This window comes from Zalophus californianus, chromosome 8 (genome assembly GCF_009762305.2).
Source record: "Zalophus californianus isolate mZalCal1 chromosome 8, mZalCal1.pri.v2, whole genome shotgun sequence".
Classification (NCBI taxonomy): domain Eukaryota; kingdom Metazoa; phylum Chordata; class Mammalia; order Carnivora; family Otariidae; genus Zalophus; species Zalophus californianus.
Window position 1 is genome coordinate 125,555,319 of NC_045602.1, and position 18,371 is coordinate 125,573,689.

At 58.1% G+C, this 18,371-nt stretch overlaps 3 protein-coding genes across 4 annotated transcripts; 1 reads left to right on the top strand and 2 right to left on the bottom strand.

Annotated features, from left to right (window-relative positions):
• Positions 1 to 160: 160 nt before the first annotated feature.
• NEURL2 (neuralized E3 ubiquitin protein ligase 2) lies at positions 161 to 1,931 on the bottom strand. The gene is made up of 2 exons (XM_027621399.2): positions 1,155 to 1,931; positions 161 to 394 (listed from the first exon to the last, which is right to left on the bottom strand). Exons 1-2 carry the CDS (start codon positions 1,894 to 1,896, stop codon positions 279 to 281), a joined length of 858 nt encoding a protein of 285 aa, XP_027477200.1. The 5' UTR covers positions 1,897 to 1,931; the 3' UTR covers positions 161 to 278.
• A 200-nt stretch (positions 1,932 to 2,131) lies between these two features.
• Positions 2,132 to 8,408, top strand: CTSA (cathepsin A). The gene is made up of 15 exons (XM_027621391.2): positions 2,132 to 2,320; positions 2,515 to 2,705; positions 2,854 to 2,965; positions 3,244 to 3,294; positions 3,385 to 3,471; positions 3,935 to 4,090; positions 4,403 to 4,494; positions 4,805 to 4,889; positions 5,480 to 5,571; positions 5,665 to 5,743; positions 5,818 to 5,957; positions 6,601 to 6,676; positions 7,349 to 7,438; positions 7,613 to 7,717; positions 7,989 to 8,408. Exons 1-15 carry the CDS (start codon positions 2,267 to 2,269, stop codon positions 8,070 to 8,072), a joined length of 1,494 nt encoding a protein of 497 aa, XP_027477192.2. The 5' UTR covers positions 2,132 to 2,266; the 3' UTR covers positions 8,073 to 8,408.
• On the bottom strand, positions 8,254 to 17,833 carry LOC113937301 (phospholipid transfer protein). Of its 2 annotated transcripts, none has more exons than XM_027621393.2 (16): positions 17,680 to 17,833; positions 16,963 to 17,073; positions 16,776 to 16,875; positions 15,841 to 15,969; positions 15,426 to 15,581; positions 13,958 to 14,021; positions 13,822 to 13,885; positions 13,053 to 13,144; positions 12,137 to 12,313; positions 11,988 to 12,047; positions 10,400 to 10,564; positions 10,238 to 10,305; positions 9,425 to 9,467; positions 9,256 to 9,319; positions 9,094 to 9,170; positions 8,254 to 8,654 (listed from the first exon to the last, which is right to left on the bottom strand). In XM_027621393.2, exons 2-16 carry the CDS (start codon positions 17,060 to 17,062, stop codon positions 8,523 to 8,525), a joined length of 1,491 nt encoding a protein of 496 aa, XP_027477194.1. In that variant the 5' UTR covers positions 17,063 to 17,073; positions 17,680 to 17,833; the 3' UTR covers positions 8,254 to 8,522. The 2 variants fall into 2 exon arrangements, with proteins under 2 accessions (XP_027477194.1, XP_027477193.1); XM_027621392.2 differs by having other exon boundaries at positions 16,963 to 17,187; positions 17,680 to 17,788.
• Positions 17,834 to 18,371: the final 538 nt, after the last annotated feature.

Genomic DNA, 18,371 nt, shown 5'->3' on the forward strand with positions numbered 1-18,371 from the left:
TCTCTTTTGCTCACTCTGTCTCTCAAAAATAAAATCTTAAAAATAAATAAATAAAAATAGAATGCCCTGTCTTGCTCTGACCTGCTAACCCACAGCGATTCTAGAAGGAGTGCCGCTCACAGGCTTCCAGGGCAAGGAGACCCTCCAATGATCAGTGTCAGCATCGGCTGTGTTTATTTCCAGGCCTGGCTGGCAGCAGTATGGCCAGCTTCAGACCAGCCACAGCTCCGGGGCCAGGACATGCTCCTCTGGCCCTGTTTCAGGGCGGCTGCCGGCCTTTACTCGTACTTGCAGAAATCCTTAAGTCCTTTCGGCAGGTGGAGCCCATCAATGGCCAACCGGTGCACCACGCTCTTCTGGATGACTAGGCGGCACAGAGTCTGCAGGGATGGCACTGTGGAGAGAAGGCTGTCAAAGGCAAACTGAACTGGAGGGGGGTTTTGAGGCTGAGACCCAGAAGATCTAGGTCCTGGTTCCCTTTGTCATTAACTTGGGCAAGTCCCTTCTGCTCTCCAGGTCCAGCCTGTGACACAGGGCTGTTCATGTGGTTGACATAAGCACCTCTTTCGAAACCTCCACAATGCAGCAGCCCTATTTCTATTTTAACCTTCCCTTAGCAGTTGCCGGGGGTACAGGTAGTGCCTGATTCACCCGTGCACGCCCATCCTCCAGCACAGGTCTGACACAAGAGTGGTTTCTAGTTCACTGAATTCATAAAATGATCAGAGGTATAAATAAAGGGCTTAGGACTATAAAGGACCAGATCTCACGAATAAAACGTTCTCAATCTGGAGCCTATGATGTCTGTAAACTGGTATGCCCAAATCTAGGAGCATTTGTCTAATAAAAGAGCACACAATTTTCAAAGCAACCCGGGTATAACAGTTTAGAATCCCTGCCCTAGGTTAATATAGAAGATACTGGCAGAGCAAGCAACCTAATGGATCACAGCTGAGATGGCGAATCGGAGGCCCAGAGCCAGGGACTGACTTGTCCAAGATCCCAAGCAGAGGCAGAATTTGAAGTCAGATTCCCCAACTTCTAAACTAATGCTGGACAGACCAAAGCCTTGCTAGCTGGCTTGGGAATCCTAGCAAGTTCCTGTCCCCGCACTGGGCCAGGAGGGGTCGCTGCTCAGGGGGTGGGATACCTACAGCCGTACTCGAGCTGGACCAGGCGCACGCTCTTGGTGGAGGCAAACACGTCCACCACTGCGTAGAGGGGCTGAGCGGCTGGCAGCCCTCGAGCGCTGGGGCCCATGTCCTCGCCGTTGATGACGATGTGCATGTCGGCCGTGCCGTCCGGGCGCGGGCAGAAAAGAACGCCCAGGCGGCTGCGGCGCGCGGTCGGAGGCAGCACGTTCAGCTCATACAGCTGATCCAAGAGGTGGCTGTAGAGCCCGGGCCGGCTGCGACCCACCAGGCGGTCGCGGGGAATGCGAAACTGCTCAATGCACAGATACGGTTCCACCAGGAGGGCTGGGGGGCGGCCGGGGACCAATGCCTCTGCCTCTGGGCGGTCCTCCCGGGGCACGCGGTTGTGATGGCGCGTGATGGCGAAGACCCAGGTGTGGCCGAGGCTGACCAGGTCGGGCAGCGAAAACTCGGGCACGGCAGCCAGAGTGGCGGGGTCCAGCGCGGTCAGGCCGAGGCGCAGGTGCCCGCACCAGCCCAGCTCTTTCTCCTCGATCTCGACCAGGAATACCTGGCCCGGGGCCAACGGCTCGCGACTGAAGCATACGCCGTGAGCGAAACTCTCCACGCGTGTGGCCCGCGTCCCGGAGGGGTCCACGCGGATGTTGGCACCGTGCACCTGGTGGAAGCGCGTGGGAGGGGGCTCGCGGCGCGCGGACCGCCAGGCCGCACCCAAGTCCACGCGGTCTGAGACAGCAGCCATCTCCCGGCCACGAGACAGGCTAGCGGGCGCCGGGCGCTATTTTGGGAGGCGTGCTCAGAGGGTGACCGCGGGGGCACCAAGTAAGGTAACCCTCCCATCCCCCCGACTGCCTTCCTCGAGGCTCTGCCCTGGGGTCCTAGCGCCGCTTGCTCAGCCATTCCGCCTGGACCCGGGCCCCCGGGAGGCCGAGGCATCCTGGCCGCCCACGTCTAGGTCATCTGATGGCTGGCGCGCGCGAGACGACCTGGGAGGACCGCGGACTCTGACCCCGCGCAGGCCGCCACCTGCGAGCCACCGGTCCAGGGGACCCGGCGAGGCGCCGGAGGACGGCGGTCACGTGACGCCGGCACCCACGTGACTCCGACTCCACATGACCTCCCGCGGCCGGGCCCCTCCTGGAGAGCGAGGACGCGGGGGAGCAGAGGTGAGGGTGCCCGGGGAGGCTGGAGGGGACCCGCAGCCCAGGGCCGGGCGGCGGGGCGGGGGTGAGGGGCGCTGGGGGCCGGCCGGGGACTCCTCTGGCAGCCGCGCCGCCGCCAGCTCCTCGGCGGGGCGGCCCCACGGAAGCGCCGAGGAGCGAGGGAGCGCGGAAACAGGGTGCCCCGCTTGCTTCCGCAGATGGTCGGGGCCGCGCTGTCGCCGCCTTGGCTGCTGCTGCTGCTACTGCTGCTGCTGCCCTGGGCGCCCCCGGGCCAGGCAGCGCCGGACCTGGATGAGATCCAGTGCCTGCCCGGGTTGGCCAAGCAGCCAGCTTTCCGCCAGTACTCCGGCTACCTCCGTGGCTCCGGCTCCAAGCACCTGCACTACTGGTCTGCGGCCCTCCCTCCGGGGCGGGGAGGGGACGGGACGGCGCGCGAGCTGGGGGAGGGTCTGAAGACCCCCGGGGGAGCCTGGGAGCAGGGAGCGCTGGAAGGGGCCCCTCCGCCTGCACCCACCCTGCTCTGCCTCCCCTCCCAGGTTTGTGGAATCCCAGAAGGATCCCAAGAGCAGCCCTCTGGTGCTTTGGCTCAACGGAGGGCCCGGCTGCAGCTCCCTAGATGGCTTCCTCACGGAGCACGGCCCCTTCCTGGTGAGTGGGAAGCCACTGTCTCCCCCCTACCCCCAGCCAGGAAGGGGAGAGGAAGGGTACTGTCCCTAAAGGAAAAGACTGGGGAGGAGGGAGAATGGGACTTCGGGGTGTTCCCAAGGGTGTTCCCTTTCCCTGAGCTTGGGTTCCGTCGTCTGTACCATTGGCTTGACTCTCTGTACCTCTCAGGGGTTTTGCCCGAAGGGGGAGTGCCCAGCAAGGTGGCCCTTTTCCTTCCACCCAGCTGGCGCTTGGCACTTAGCCATCTCTCTCCTCCTCAGGTGCAGCCAGATGGTGCCACCCTGGAGTACAACCCCTATTCTTGGAACCTGGTATAGCTGGAGCTGTGGGTCCTGTGGGGGTGTCTGGGCACTTGGATGGGGTGGGGAGCCTTCTTCAGTTGCTTTCCTCCTGCCATGTAGATTGCCAACGTGTTGTACCTTGAGTCCCCAGCTGGGGTGGGCTTCTCCTACTCTGATGACAAGACTTATGCAACCAACGACACCGAGGTGAGTCCAGTGCCCGCCCCGTGCCCTGTGCCCCAGCCTCCCTGGTTCTCTAAGGGTGGCACGACCGGGGGGAGAAGAACATGGCCTTGGAGCCTGTTTTTGGCTCTGTCACATACTGTGTGTGGTCTTGGCAAAGCCACTTCCTCTTGCTCAGAATGGGTGGGTGTCATTATCTCTGAGGTTCTTTCTTTTTTTTTTTTAAGATTTTACTTATTTATTTGAGAGAGCGAGAATGAGAGAGAGAGAGAGAGAGAGCACATGAGAGGGGGGAGGGTCAGAGGGAGAAGCAGACTCCCCGCTGAGCAGGGAGCCCGATGTGGGACTCGATCCCAGGACTCCGGGATCATGACCTGAGCCGAAGGCAGTCGCTTAACCAACTGAGCCACCCAGGCGCCCTATCTCTGAGGTTCTTTCCAGCTCAAATAGCAGAACCCTTTGATTCCCTCCATCCTGCTTTCCCTAGGTCGCCCAGAGCAATTTTGAGGCCCTGAAGGATTTCTTCCGCCTCTTCCCTGAGTACAAGGACAATGAGCTTTTCCTAACAGGAGAGAGCTATGCCGGCATCTACATCCCCACCCTGGCGGTGTTGGTCATGCAGGATCCCAGCATGAACCTTCAGGTACAGGGCCGCTGGCAGGAGGGAAGTGAGGCAGCTTATGGTCATGGCCTTTCGGTGAGCGAGGTCAAACAGGCCATCTTCCCCGTCCAACCTGGTCTCTTTTGTAACGTGCTTGCCACTGCCTGGCCTGCCTCTGCTCGTGTGCCTCCCACGACAGGAAGCTCACCTGTCAGCCAGCCAGCTCTGATCTTTGAGTGGCCTCACCACAAACCACCTTGGATTTCAGCTTCCAGATTGCTGGAGGTCTGGGTGTAGTCAGGGGAGGCTCCTCCTCTCCCTCCAGGTGACCTGAATGCCCTGGGTGTTTCACAGGGGCTGGCCGTGGGCAATGGACTCTCCTCCTATGAGCAGAATGACAACTCCCTGGTCTATTTTGCCTACTACCACGGCCTTCTGGGGAACAGGTATGGGAGGGGGCGGTTGGGCAATCTCCAGGGTGGGGCAGGTCATGAAATCTCAGGTCTGCTCTCCAGGCACAGGAGTGACACCCCACGGGGCCCTACCATGGTTTATGAACAGGAGGTGGGGGCTGAGGTTGCTGGAAGGGACTGAGGAGGGCTGGCAGGGTGGCCCCAGAGTAGCTAGGTTTAGAACCTACGTACCATTCCCTGTGATCTGTTTCCTCGTCCCCTGGGGGCAGGTGGTGGTGGGAGGTTGGAGGGAGAGGGTGGGAGGCCCGCTTGGGGCCTGAACACTTTCATGCATCTCCTACAGGCTCTGGTCTTCTCTCCAGACCCACTGCTGCTCTCAAAACAAGTGTAATTTCTACGACAACACTGACCCAGAATGCGTGACCAATGTGAGGTTCTGCCCCCAACCTCTTGTCACCCCGACACCCCCAGCCCTGAGAACGGGACCACATCCCCTCCTTGGGGACTCCCTAACCCCGTGTCCCCTATGGCTTTGCTGTCCTGCCTCCTTCAGCAAGTTGGTGTTTTCTGGGACACGTCGAGGGATGTGTTCCTATCCCCACTTCCTGTGACCTCCTGGGCAAATCCTGTAACCCCTGGGAGGGAAAGGATCTCTCACTTATCGAGCACCTACGGTGTGCCAGGCACCGGGCTGACGTAGGTCAGTGCAGATTATTTAATCTTCAAGATTCTCCTTCAGGGGAGATTGTATTGTCCACATTTTCCATTAGAGGAAACTGAGGCCAAGGATGTTAAAGTCACTCGCCTGAAGTCACAGTGCTAGGGAGTAGAGGCACTAGGGTTTGGACCCTGGGCTGGCAGATTCCTTCCACTGAGCTTCAGTTTCCCTACCTGTAAAATAAAGCGGGGGAAGGGTAATGACAAGAGGTGAAGTAGGAGAGCGATCTTGGGACGCATTGGTGGGATCCTGGGGAGGCCGGGGTTCTGTGACACGGGGTGGCTCGGCGTGTCATTGCAGCTGCAGGAAGTGTCCCGCATCGTCGGTAACTCCGGCCTCAACATTTACAACCTCTATGCCCCCTGTGCTGGGGGTGTGCCTGGCCATTTAAGGTAGGCCCTGCGGTGTGTCCCGGGGGGGGGTGGTGGGCCCTGGGTCCAGCCTCACCTGAAGGCCGAGGCACCCATCCCCCACTACACTTGCAGGTACGAGAAGGACACTGTCGTGCTCCATGACTTGGGCAACATCTTCACTCGCCTGCCGCTGAAGCGGATATGGCATCAGGTGTGCAAGCGCCCGGCTTCTGGTGGGGGTGGGGCAGGGAGGCGAAGACCCTGACCTTTAGGCGGTGCCGCCAGGCGCTGCTGCGTTCCGGGAATAGGTTGCGCATGGACCCGCCCTGCACCAACACCACGGCCGCCTCCACGTACCTCAACAACCCTTACGTGCGGAAGGCCCTCCACATCCCCGAGCAGCTGCCCCGCTGGGACATGTGCAAGTGAGGCTCTGGGGGTGGCAGGCTCAGGGCTCATGGGTATCAGGTTCCCAGGGATCCCTTGGCCAGGGTCTCTCTGGGGTGGCACTCAGGGTGCCGCGGTGAGTTGTGCAGGATGTTTGACCCTTCAATCGATTGCTGTTTTGCCAATTCATTCTTAAACGGCCACATCGGTTGGTAAAATGGCGGTTTGCGTCCCTGGTATTTAGTATACCAGACCGTCTCCCCCACTCCCCCACTCCACTGCAGTCCCCAGTTGCACGGACCTCCTATGACCCGTGTGAGTAACAGGGTGACGCCTGGCCCCGTGGGGCCACTCAGGTCCTCTCACTGGCCGGTGCCCCTGCCCTCCTGTTGTTCCCTGCTGTGGTTCTCACACCTGTGGGCCCCTCGGCACGAAATGCCGGCTGTGGACCCGTGACTAAACGTTCCTATATACGTTTCTAAATGGGGGCGAGTTGAGGACCGCTGAATTCCAGTCCCTCATCCAAGTAAGTCCTAGAGAAGTGACACGAGGAGGGGACTGAATCCCAGCTCTGCCTCCTGGGCTGGAGCTTAGAGCCAGGAGGGGCTAGGAGAGGAGATCCTGTGACTTTTTGTCTGTCTTTACCTCGTCTTCCTGGGGCCTGCCCACGTCCTCCTGCAGCTTCCTGGTGAACATACAGTACCGCCGTCTCTACCAAAGCATGCAGTCCCAGTACCTGAAGCTGCTCACCGCGCAGGTGAGTGGGGGCAGCACCGCTGGGTCCACCAGCAGCCTCGGGACCCTGGAGCAGCATGATAAGGTGGGGCCCCCTTTAAGTGCCACTCCGGACACAGGAAGCTGAAACTCCAAGAAACAAAGCCCAGTGACTGGCAGGGTCATGATTTGAACATGGCTTTGTCCCCATCCCATGCTGTTCTCTTCATAGGAGGCTAGGGGGTCTGCGTCAGCCAAGGAGATGTTAGGTTGAGAAGAGCTAGGAGAACGTGCGATAGACAAGCAAATGGAGGTCCAGGGTGGGAGAGGGTCTTGTCCAAGATCATCTAGGAGACCCTGACAGCCGGTCAGGACCAGGTTCTGTACAGCACAGTGGTTAGAGCGTGAGCTCTAGGGCCAGATCGCCTGTGTGCAAGTTTCTTTACTAGCTGTGTGACCCTGGGCAGGTTTCTCATATCTTGAGACTTGCTTTCCCCACCTGTCAGATGGGGTTAATAATAGTATTTGCCTGCATAGGTGAAGCATTTCGTAGAGCACTGGACATGTAGAGAACAGTTAGAAAACGCAGCGTTTCCTGCTTTGTGCTATTTCACTGGGCCCCTTGAATTCCCGGCAGGGGTAGGGCTTGAACCAGGGAAGGGCTGGGACCTGGGCTCATTCCAGACCCCCCATTCCCTCCCCTGCCCTGCTGCAGAAATACCGAATCCTGCTCTACAACGGAGATGTGGATATGGCCTGCAATTTCATGGGGGATGAGTGGTTTGTGGATTCCCTCAACCAGAAGGTACGGCGCAAGGATCCTGGCTCTGGGGAGGGATGGGGCAGCTGTGCCCAGCAGCTAGGCTGTGGGCAGACAGGGCAAACCTGGGGGAGTTCCGGGCCCCTGAGGTCTCCTGGCAGCCATGAGCAGCGATGATGGCGCGGCAGCAGGCTGCTAAGTCTTTTCCTGGTGGGGCAGATGGAGGTCCAGCGCCGGCCCTGGTTAGTGGACTATGGGGACAGCGGGGAGCAGATTGCTGGCTTCGTGAAGGAGTTCTCCCACATTGCCTTTCTCACCATCAAGGTAGGGCCTGGGCCTGGCAGGGGCTGGCTTGGCTGGAGGGGATGGGGCAACACCTACCTGCCCTCCTTCCAGCTCCCTTTACACTGGGTTACCGGGATCCCATCTTGGCCCCGTAAGAGCAGGTTTTCGGGCGGGGGCGGGAAAAATGCAGTGCTTGGGGCAGGGCTGGGAGAAGAGGAAGGTCACCGGTTGGAGGGATCCAGTAGGTTGGAGGACACACCCACGGGCAGGGGTTACACAAGAAGGGCATCTCACAGAGCTTTGCTCCTAGGGCGCTGGGCACATGGTCCCCACCGACAAGCCCCAGGCTGCCCTCACCATGTTCTCCCGCTTCCTGAATAAGCAGCCATACTGATGGAGACAGTCCCCCTTCTGCCTGATCCAGCCCCTCTTTCCTGCCCCTCCTGCTAGAAGGGAGGTCCCCCTTTATGCAAAATGCCCCTGTGGGGCGGATCCCTGCCTCCAGAACAGCTTCCCCTTTGCCCCCTCCACAGCCCTCTGCCTCCCAGACCAGGCCCCAGTGCCTCACATAGACAGCCTGGGGGAGTTAGCACTTTATTCCTGACTTGGGTGGGGCCTGGCCCCCTCCCTTCATGCACTAGAACACAGCAGAGCTCAGGACAGCCCACGGGGAGGGTGGACGGACTGTAATTGATGGATTGACTGATGATGGAATTAAATTGGGTACAGCTTCAAGCCCTGTCTTCTCTGTGGCACTATGGGCTGGGGAGGGGGGGCGGGGGCTGGGGGAGGGGACGAGGGGTGTCAGAGTCCTGAATGCCCCTGCCAGGGTGGGCTTGAGGGCTCAGGCAGCTGTCGTGGAGGGCGGTGGGGCACTGGGCGCCCAGGAGTCCCTGGTGTCGGCAGGCCGGTTCTTCTCAATCACCTCTCGTAGCCCTTTGGCAAAGTGGAGGTCGGCCCCAATAGTGAGGAAGCCCTGTGCGGTGGGGGCAGAGAGGGGAGTCTGTTCATTCCATCACAGGCCAAAAATTTCAAGATAGAGCCACAGTCCTTAGCCTCGAGGGGTTTTCAATTTAGTGGGACAGGAGGAACAGCAAAGAAGTTCTAGCTCCCTGTGAAGGGTGGAAAAGAGAGGCTGCAGGAGCACAGTCTGTGGAGGTCAAGGAGGACTTCCTAGAGGAGGTGACCTCTTAGCTCAGACGTTCAAGAGGAGTAGATATTGGGGGTGGAATCCGGGAAGAGGTTTACAAGGTGACAGCCCAGCTGTGCAGAGGGCTGGAGAAGTCTGATGATGGAAGATTAAAATGGGAGGGGCCGTTGATAAGGGAGGGGCTGGGGTCGGGTAGCAGAGTTAGGTCGGTGGTGAAGCAGGGGCAGGGAGCCTCTGCCCTCCTCCCTCACCGCCCCCTACTCACCGCATGGTTCGTCACCACCTCGCGCACAAAGTTGATACCCTCGGGCAGCGGGATCTGCACCCCCCGCCACATCCGCTCTGTGGGTGGGAGCAGGTGGCTCAGCTTGGGCCCACCCAGCTCCCCTCGCCTTTCTCTCTCCTGCCTCCCGACCCCCAGCCCTACCATTGAGCATGGGCATCACCCCAATCTGCAGCATGGTCTTCAGAGGGGCCTGCAGCGGGATCAGCTGGGAGGGAGGAGGCAGGACATTAGGGCAGCCAGCAGGAAGCGGCCTGGCCTTTGCTGCCCAGCCCCGACCCGGCCTCGGCACCCCCGCCACCCCCCAACTCACGGCCAGTGACTCCAGGGCGGACTGGTTTGAGTAGATTCGGAACCTACAGGAGAGAAAGAAGTGTCCAGTGGGCACAAGGCCCGAACGCTCCCCCTCCTCGGGCCACCAGAAGCCCCCGAGTCTCAGCCACAGATGCCCCCACCTCCACATCTGTCCGGGGGTTCTGCCACTCGCCAGGTGTGCATCCCTGGGGGAGTCCTTTCTCCCTCTTGGGGTTCCTTTTGTCCAAGTTTGCTACTTTTACTTTGTCGACCACTTCCTGTATACCAGCCTTGTGCTGGTAGCTTTGCACGTATGATTTGTGTTTATTTAACCAACCTTACAGAGCTCGCTCCCTCCCAGATAATAAGCATGTTACAAAAGTTAAATATTAAGATATTTTAAAATGCCAACTTGACTTCATCCTGATAACCCTAAGGAGGCGGCACTATGAAATTGATTTGCACTTTTTAGAGGAGGCAGATCAAGCCTAGAGAGAGGAAGTAATTTGCCTGCGGTCTCACAGGTGGTAAAGGGCAGAAACTGCCTCTAGAATCTAGGCTCTTAACCATGACCCTGCGGTATCTCATTTAACCCCTGGGACAGTGCTGTCCAGTAGAACTTTTGCAAAATGTCGCATGTTTGCATTTGCCATGTAAGAGCCACTAGCTACCTGTGGCTAGCATAGTAGATGCTATTTTTCCCTAGCTCCCCCAGTGGCTATAGGTCTGAGTGGATTTTTGCTCCCCAGTTCTTGGGTGGGTGCGATTATCCCAAAGGCACGGAGCCTCAGCGAGGTTAAGCGCTCGCCCGAGATCTTGGCCAGCTGCTTACCGGCGCAGGTCCAGCTGGGTGCGCAGCGCCTTCCCCCGGAGTGCCATCTTGGCGCTGAGACGGGCATCCTGCAGGCAAGGGGGTTGGGGAAGGGTTACTGGCCCACAGGGTCCGCAGCACACTGTCCCTGACCCTCCGTAGCCCCCACTCTGGTGCCCGCACCATGGTCATGCTGGACAGCTGGACCTCGGGCTGGTCTGGGGGGACCAGGGCGATGGTGACACTGGCAGTGACAGAGACCGTGGTACCCGAGGGCTTGATGGTGCAGCGAGGTGGAGCCAGGACGCGCAGCTCCAGCTTCAGCGGGGAGTCGATCACTGCTGGGCTCTGGGGACAGAGTAGGGAGGGCGGGGGAAGCCCCAGATCTGTTCCCTGATGAGCCCCGGGAGGGGAGATGGGGTGGCTCGGGCTCTGCCTGCTGGGAGCCCAAACACACAAATACGAGGACTGGTGTGGCTTCCCAGACCCTTCAGGACTGTGTCCAGCCTCTGTGTCTTTGCTGACACGAGGGATGGAATGTCTCCTTTTCCTGCTGTCCTGAGTTCTCGGTGGTGGGGGATCCATCTCCAACCAGACTCCTCGGGACAGTGTTTGCATCACATCTCTCCCCCCCCCCCACCCCCCGCCGTATTGCCCTTCTCTGAACTGCTCTGCTCTTTCTCTTGGAGGCGCTGACCAATACTTTGCCTGTGTTAGCTCATTTAAACCTCATCATAACCATGTGAGGCAGGAATTACCGTACTCATCTTTGAGATGGGGACACCGAGGCACAGAGAAGTTAAGTAACTTGTCCAAGGTTCTGTGGTCATCCAGGTGCAGAACCTGGGATTCAGAGCCGGGCACTTTGGCCAGAGAGTCCATGCCCCCACCAGTGCTTGGCCATCAGGTTGATGGGGATGACAGCAGTGGGGAGAGCAGCTAGTGTTTCCAGAGCACTTACCTGCGCCAGGGGCTGCTCTAATTTCTTTACATGAATTGACTCAGCTAATCCTCACGACAGCTCTGGCGGGTTGTATAGTGTAGAGGAGATTAAGGGCAAGTTCTCTAATGATCACTGAGATACTTCTTAAATTTTGACCTTTCACCTCTCTCCCCATGAAACAAGGGAAAATAATAAGCAAAAAGAATACATCAGGGTCGCCTGGCTGGCTCAGTCGGTAGAGCGTGCGACTCTTAATCTTGAGGGTCGAGTTCGAGCCCCACGATGGGCGTAGAGATTATTAAAAAAATTAACTTAAAAAAAAGAATACATCTGTCATTGTTCAAGTCCCTACACTTAGAGAGCTTGGGTTCTCAGCCTGCTGTCCTCCTAGCTTCATGAAGAAGAGCAGGAAGTAGGGCGCCTGGGTGGCTCAGTTGGTTAAGTGACTGCCTTCAGCTCAGGTCATGATCCTGGAGTCCCGGGATCGAGTCCCACATTGGGCTCCCTGCTCAGCGGGGAGTCTGCTTCTCCCTCTGACCCTCCCCCCTCTCATGCTCTCTCTCTTTCTCTCTCTCTCATTCTCTCTCTCAAATAAATAAATAAAATCTTTAAAAAAAAAAAGAGCAGGAAGTAGCAAGGGCCCTTCACAGACTTGGAATCAACCTTGACAAATAGGAGGACTTAGCCACAGGCAGGAGGTCAGGCCTTCTGTTCACTCCATGGTGGCCGTGGAGGCCTCTGCCTGCACACCTCACGCGTCCCCTCGCCGGTGTGCAGGCGGTAGGGCCACCCACCCTGGCCACGTCCCTACCTCCCGCCAACACTCACCAGCAGGACGATGCTCCCAAAGTAGGTGGCCCTCAGCAGCATGTCCAGATCGTGGGGCACCTGGAGAGGGGAAGGGGGGATGAGGCAGGGTCATCAGGAGTTCCGGACAGGGCCCCTCTTGCCCATCCCACAGACAGGCCCCAGCATACCTTGTCCCCCACCAGTGACAGCTGCAGGGCCCCCGCCCGGAAGTAGCTCTCCATGGCAGAGTCAAAGAAGAACTCCGAGAAGGCCACGTACACCATCCGCTCCTCGTCCTGCAGTTGGGGCTCTACTGCCCGGTTGGGCAGGCTCCAGTTCCCCTCAGCCAGGGGAAAGAAGGCCCCCTGCAGTTGGGGAATCAGGGTCAGCTTGTGGCCCAGCACCCAGATGTTCCCACGCCCGGTGTCAGGCACCATGAGGGATGGTGGGGGTCGGACCCAGCTGCTATCTTGAGGGGACCCATTAGCACAACTTCTTTTAAGTTGTATTTATTTAAGTAATCTCTCCACCCAACATGGGGCTTGAACTCATGACCCCAAGATTCAGAGTCGCATGCTCCACCGACACCCAGCCAGGTGCCCTCGTTAGCACAACTCTTTAAAAAGGCATTCACAGCAGGGCAGCTGGAGTTCTGCAAGGGAGCACTTCCATCAGACCAGAGAAGGGACGCCCAGGAAAGGGCTGGGGAGGAGGAGGCATGGTGGGCCTTGAAAGATACAGAGCAGGAATGATAACAGCTGCAGTTTACACTGACATCGGTTATGCGCATAGAGCTGTATATCCCGCTGCTCCGGGGGAGATGGGGAAGGGCAGTGCATGAGCAAAGGCCCTGAGGTAGGAAGCGAGGGCATATTTGGGCAAGAATGAGTGCTGAGAAACAGGGTGAGGTTAGAAAGGTGGGGCCAGACAAGGTTAACCAGGCTCAGAAGCCAGACCCGGGAGTTGAACCGAATTCTGCAAGCAGGCACACTCAGCAGTGGAGTGGCCTCATCGGAGCTGTGCCTTCAGAGGACAAAACGAGCAACACGGGACAAGGGGGAGGTCTGGTGAGGTCAGAGACGCCCTACCAGCCAGGCAGCTCACCCGGAAGACCATGTCCAGATTGCTGTCGGACGCTACAGGATCCTTCAGGAGGGAGTAGTCGATGCCAACCAGCTCATCCACAGAGCTGCGAACTGCGGGAAGGAGCTCAGTCACTCCAGCTGTGTGATGCTGGGTGAGGTGCTCACCCTTCTGGGCCTGTTTCTCACCCACAAAGCGGTGATTATAAATCTTCCCTCAGAGGGTTGTTGTAGGGATCAAATTAGTTTTATGTGGGAGGCACTTAGTGCTCAGCAGTATTGATGCCGACTCCCTCTGCCACCATCGTCACCGCAATACAAGGGTTTCATCAGATCACTAAACAAGATGCCAAGGGAGTCCCTTCCTTCGTTGTTCTCTCTGGCCCCTCCCTCCCTCCCCATGCTCTGTTGTGGGGCCTGATGATCTCTACCCCCCAGCAGACAGAGGTCACAGTTCAGGAAAAGGGAATTCATGTTAGTTGAGCACCTTTGAAGTGCAGAGGATGAAAACAAACAGGGTCCCAGTGATCAGCAAGCCCCCTATCGAGGACCTTGACAGGCATCACTGAGTTAATCCTCACAACAACCCCCACGAGGAGGCATGGCCAGCCAAGCGAAGATACCAAGGCCCAGAGAGGAGTACTTACCTAGGGTCACATGGCCAGTCAGTAGCAGGGGCCATATTTGAAGCCAGGGCATGGCAGGGGCCCACCCTGAAGTATACCCAGCCTCCTCCTCAGCCCCATTCCAGTCCCAGGCATGGCCCGGAGCTCCCCTCCCAGCCAACTCACCAGGCACGGTGTCCAGGAGGGAATTGAGGAGCACCATCCCTGCGTGGTAAAGCACGGGGCAGATCTGCGAGGTGGGGTCTAGAGTCAGGGCCTTCCAAAGAGAGGGGACCCCCCCACACACACACTGCTGCTGTACCTGCTGGTTGAGGAGGAAGCGCATCCCCGAGGTGATGAATGTGGAGAGGAACTCATAAATCTTCCTGCAAGGAGGGGAGAGACCACGTGAGCCCAGACTCTGCCCCACCCCTCTGGAGTGGGGACTCCAGATCCAGGAGAAATCAGTGGCCAGAGAGACAGGGGGGAGGTGGCTCAACTTTGACCTGTATTACCAGCTCTTTAATGGAGGTTTTCCGAATCCCCTCGCTAGCCTGATTCTCAAGACCTCTCCCTAACCCCCACCCCCCACCAGCGTAATGAATTTGCCCCCAGTTCTTCAAACCTGCTGTACGCATCCCCACCTCCAGATGCTTACTCACGCCCTCCCTTCCACCCTCGGAGTTCCTGTCCTGTATTTCCCTCTGTAAGAGTTCAGATGCTTCCTCTTCCAGGCAGCCTTCCCAGATTGCCCTCTTCTGAACCCCTGGAGTACTCAGTTCCTCTCTCAAAGCCCCGATGACAAATGTTTTGTCCCTTCAGCGAGGCTCTGAGTTCCTTCATGAATCCTCAGGGAGTGACATATAACTTTATTTGTTCAGTAAATAAAAACTTGACAGTATACCAACACCAGATGATAAATCCACCATCTTTTCTCTCCCACTCTCTTTGAGAGCTATCACAAAGTTCCCTTCTTAGCCCAAAACCTGAAATGATGCTATTGTTTTTAGTAGTAGTAGTAAGAGCTGCCAGTTATTGAGAACTCAGTTCATGCCCAGCTGTGCATACTGATCCTCACAATTACTCTTATCCAGGAAGCTAGCCACTAATATGCCAGGTACTGTTCTAAATATTTTTACATATATTTTTTTTCTTTTTTCTTTTTTCAAGATTTTTTTTTTTTTTTAAAGATTTTATTTATTTGAGAGAGAGAGAGAGAGCGCACATGAGAGGGGGTTGGGTCAGAGGGAGAAGCAGACTCCCTGCCGAGCAGGGAGCCCGATGTGGGACTCGATCCCGGGACTCCAGGATCATGACCTGAGCCGAAGGCAGTTGCTTAACCAACTGAGCCACCCAGGCGCCCTCAAGATTTTTTTTTATTTATTTACTTGAGAGAGAGAATGAGACAGAGAGAGAGACCATGAGAGGGGGGAGGGTCAGAGGGAGAAGCAGACTCCCCGCTGAGCAGGGAGCCCGATGCAGGACTCGATCCCGGGACTCCAGGATCATGACCTGAGCCGAAGGCAGTTGCTTAACCGACTGAGCCACCCAGGTGCCCCTATTTTTACATATATTAACAACTAGTCTTTGCAACATCTTATAATATAGTTGCTATTGTCATCCTCATCTTACCAAGGAGGAAATTGAGGCACAGAGCTTCAGTGACTTGCCCAAGGTCACAGAGCAGGGAAATGAGTGTGCTGAGCGTTGGACCCAGTTGGCCCGGCTCCCAAGCGTGTGCACTTTGCATTGCACCAGGCAAATGGCAGTGAGGCTCAAAGGGGGCTTACTTGAAGGTTCCCCCGAAGGCCGCGTGCATTCTGGAGACTGAGGCCTGGCAGGAGACGTTGGACACTTTGATACGGCCAGTGGCATCCCGGGAGAGCTGCAGAGCAGTGCGGATGGACACACCCTCGGCAGAGGCATTGATATAGCCTCCATCATAGCTGCAAGAGGGTGTGGGGCAGTCAATGTCCGACTTGGCGCTTAACCACGTCTTCGCCACCCACCCCATAAATCGTAATACCTCTTAATAAGACTTCACTTCTACCAAACCCTATCAACCCTTATGAAGTGGGTATGCTTGTCCCTACTGTACAGACGAAGAAATTGAGACCTAGGAAGGCTAAAGGACTGCCCACAGCCCCACGGCATCCCAGCTCTCCTGATTCACCCTCCACTCCCCTGAGGGTGCCAGGTCCTCACAAGAACCAGTAGAGAAGCTGCCTCCGGAAGCGCAGCCCCAAGGATGCATTGCTGATTTGTAGCACCAGCTCCTGCTCCGGCTGGAAATGGAGCTCAGAGGACGTCAGCTGCAGCTCTGTGACCTTCACCCTGCAGGAAGCCTCCGGGTCAGCTTCAGGGCCACGAAGAGGGAGTCCACCCAGCCACAGGAAACTAATTCCCTCCTCTTCCAGTCCAGACCTGGGGAAGCTGAGCTGGGTGGAATGAATTCTTCCACTTTCCCTCAAGTGCCCAGCCTGGACTTGGACAGCTCAGAGATGATCTTCACCCCTTCTTTTTTTATTTTTTTTTAAAGATTTTATTTATTTATTTGCGAGAGAGAGAATGAGAGACAGAGAGCACGAGAGGGAAGAGGGTCAGAGGGAGAAGCAGACTCCCTGCCGAGCAGGGAGCCCGATGCGGGACTCGATCCCAGGACTCCAGGATCATGACCTGAGCCGAAGGCAGTCGCTTAACCAACTGAGCCCCCCAGGCGCCCTCACCCCTCCTTTAGATGCCTTATTGCTTGCACTCCCTTCCCTCCCACACCCTGTGGTTGCTTGACCTGGACCTGGTCTTTTAGCCGAATCCTTTGATTTTGTGTCCATCAGCTGAGCTACATACCCCATTTCTCCTGTCCCCACGGGACCTCTCCCAGTAGCTCCACCCCGGGCGCTATACCCCACTCTCACCCATCGGCAAGTTTCGTGACTCCCCGGCTCCGGTGCTCTTTGGCCACGCCTTAGCCCCCAAGGCCTCTGCTTTGCCGTTCTTGGCCCCGCCTATGTTGGCTGGCTTGGCCTTTATCTTCTCCGCCCCATCCTGTTTCTTGAGAGCCGCCTCCTCGGTGTGGCCACGCCCCTACCCCTACTCAGTTTCCCCGGCCCGAGACCCCGCCCCCCGGATCCCCTACTTACTCCGAGATGTTGTAGTAGAAGTGGCCCTCCCTGCCCCGCAGGTCCGGAATGGTGATGGTCTCCAGCTCTTGTTCCAGAAAGCGCAAGCCCTCCTGCTTCACTGAGGTAGCAGCGAGACCCTTAGGTCCTGCACCCACAGCTGGAGCGACCCCTCCCTCATCGGCCCTCACCCGGCCCCGCGCCTTACCCAGCTCCAGCGCCTGGGAGGTGACGCGGGTCTTGCAGCCGGGGAGTTCCGCATGAGCGCCTGCCAGAAGCGCTAGGAGGAGGGCCCCAAAGAGGGCCATGGCGAGCGGGCCTGGGGTGGGGTGGGGTCGCTGGAGTCATCAGGGCCGCTAAAACCCACTCCCCGGTTGTCCAACCAGAAGAGGGACAGGCCGGATCGTTACCCTCGAAACAGCTCTTCGGAGAACTTGGAACCAATTATATTGCCTCCATTTGGCAGATGCGGAAACTGAGACTCAGAGAGGCGACGCGACTCGCCCTCTAGCTCCCAGAGGATTTGGGGCACGGGGGAAGGGGAGGGGACATTCTCGGTCCCCCCGTGCACCCGCTGCGTGAAGAGTTTTGACCCCTCGGGGACCAGCGCCCCCCGCCTCCACCACCTCCCCTTTCCTTTAGCAGAGGACAGGCGCGGCTTGCCTGTTACCATGGAAACGGATGCACGCGCATTCCTGGGGGGTGGCTTGCGGTCTCCCAGGCCCCGCGCCGGGGGAGTAGAGGGAGCTGCCGGCCAGACCTCGGGCTGCCGGGTCCTAAATCCCTGCCATCGGGATTCGGCCTGGTATCCACCCCCCACCAAAATCAGCGCCCTCCTTCATGGGATCTCTCCCCCACCCCGGGTTCAGTAGACCACGCGGCTCAGCGAGGGCCTGAGGGTGGATGGGGGCGCCCTCCAACTCACTGCGGCGGAACTGGGGGTCGGTGCGGTCACGTGGGGCGGCGGGCTGCGCGGGGGATCCGGGCGGCGGGGTCTGGCGGGCTGTGCTGGTCCAGCCGCCTTTATAACGCCGGGCCTCTCCGACCCCCCCCTCCTCGCTCCCGCTCTCCCCTCCTCCCTCGGGGGTTGGGAGGGGACGGGGCGGAACGCTGGCAGCCGGGAGGGTGGAGAGGGCTGTACGGAGCCCCGTGACAGGCCCGGCGGCTGTCAAGACAAGTGGGGGACCCAAGCCGGGAAGGAGGGAGGGAAGTGCAGGAGTCGGCCTGCCCAATCCCAACAGTCCTTGCTTCTCTGGGACCTTGGTTCAAATTCCAAGTGCCCATGTCTTCCTCTATAACCCTGAGCAAGTCACTTCACTTGGGGCACCGCGCCTCGGTGTCCTCATCCAACGAAATGTGCGGGATACTTGGGACAACCCGCAAAATCAATGCCCAAGACACATTATCTTCCTTCCTTTCCACCCACAATCATCAAGACCTCTCCTTGCCAGGCTTCACTAGGGGAACCTCCCCCCCAAATGTCTCTATGTCACTACCTAGGGACCTAACAGGCCCAGAGACTTCTCCCACTGGGGTCCAAGCAAGTGCTGCCTGCCCAGGTGGACAGGGCACAGGCTGCTGGAATCACCCCAGAGGGAGGATGGGTGTTTCCCAGGG

Coding starts and splice junctions, on each gene's coding strand:
- CTSA (XM_027621391.2), top strand. CDS start 2,267: ATGACCTCCCGCGGCCGGGCCCCTCCTGGAGAGCGAGGACGCGGGGGA. Junction 3,295..3,384: donor ACCCCTATTCTTGGAACCTG/GTATAGCTGGAG, acceptor CCTGCCATGTAG/ATTGCCAACGTGTTGTACCT. Junction 5,958..6,600: donor CCCCGCTGGGACATGTGCAA/GTGAGGCTCTGG, acceptor GTCCTCCTGCAG/CTTCCTGGTGAACATACAGT.
- LOC113937301 (XM_027621393.2), bottom strand. CDS start 17,062: ATGGCCCTCTTTGGGGCCCTCCTCCTAGCGCTTCTGGCAGGCGCTCAT. Junction 16,876..16,962: donor CTCCCAGGCGCTGGAGCTGG/GTAAGGCGCGGG, acceptor CTGCTACCTCAG/TGAAGCAGGAGGGCTTGCGC. Junction 10,306..10,399: donor AGCTGTCCAGCATGACCATG/GTGCGGGCACCA, acceptor CCTTGCCTGCAG/GATGCCCGTCTCAGCGCCAA.
- NEURL2 (XM_027621399.2), bottom strand. CDS start 1,896: ATGGCTGCTGTCTCAGACCGCGTGGACTTGGGTGCGGCCTGGCGGTCC. Junction 395..1,154: donor GGTCCAGCTCGAGTACGGCT/GTAGGTATCCCA, acceptor TTCTCTCCACAG/TGCCATCCCTGCAGACTCTG.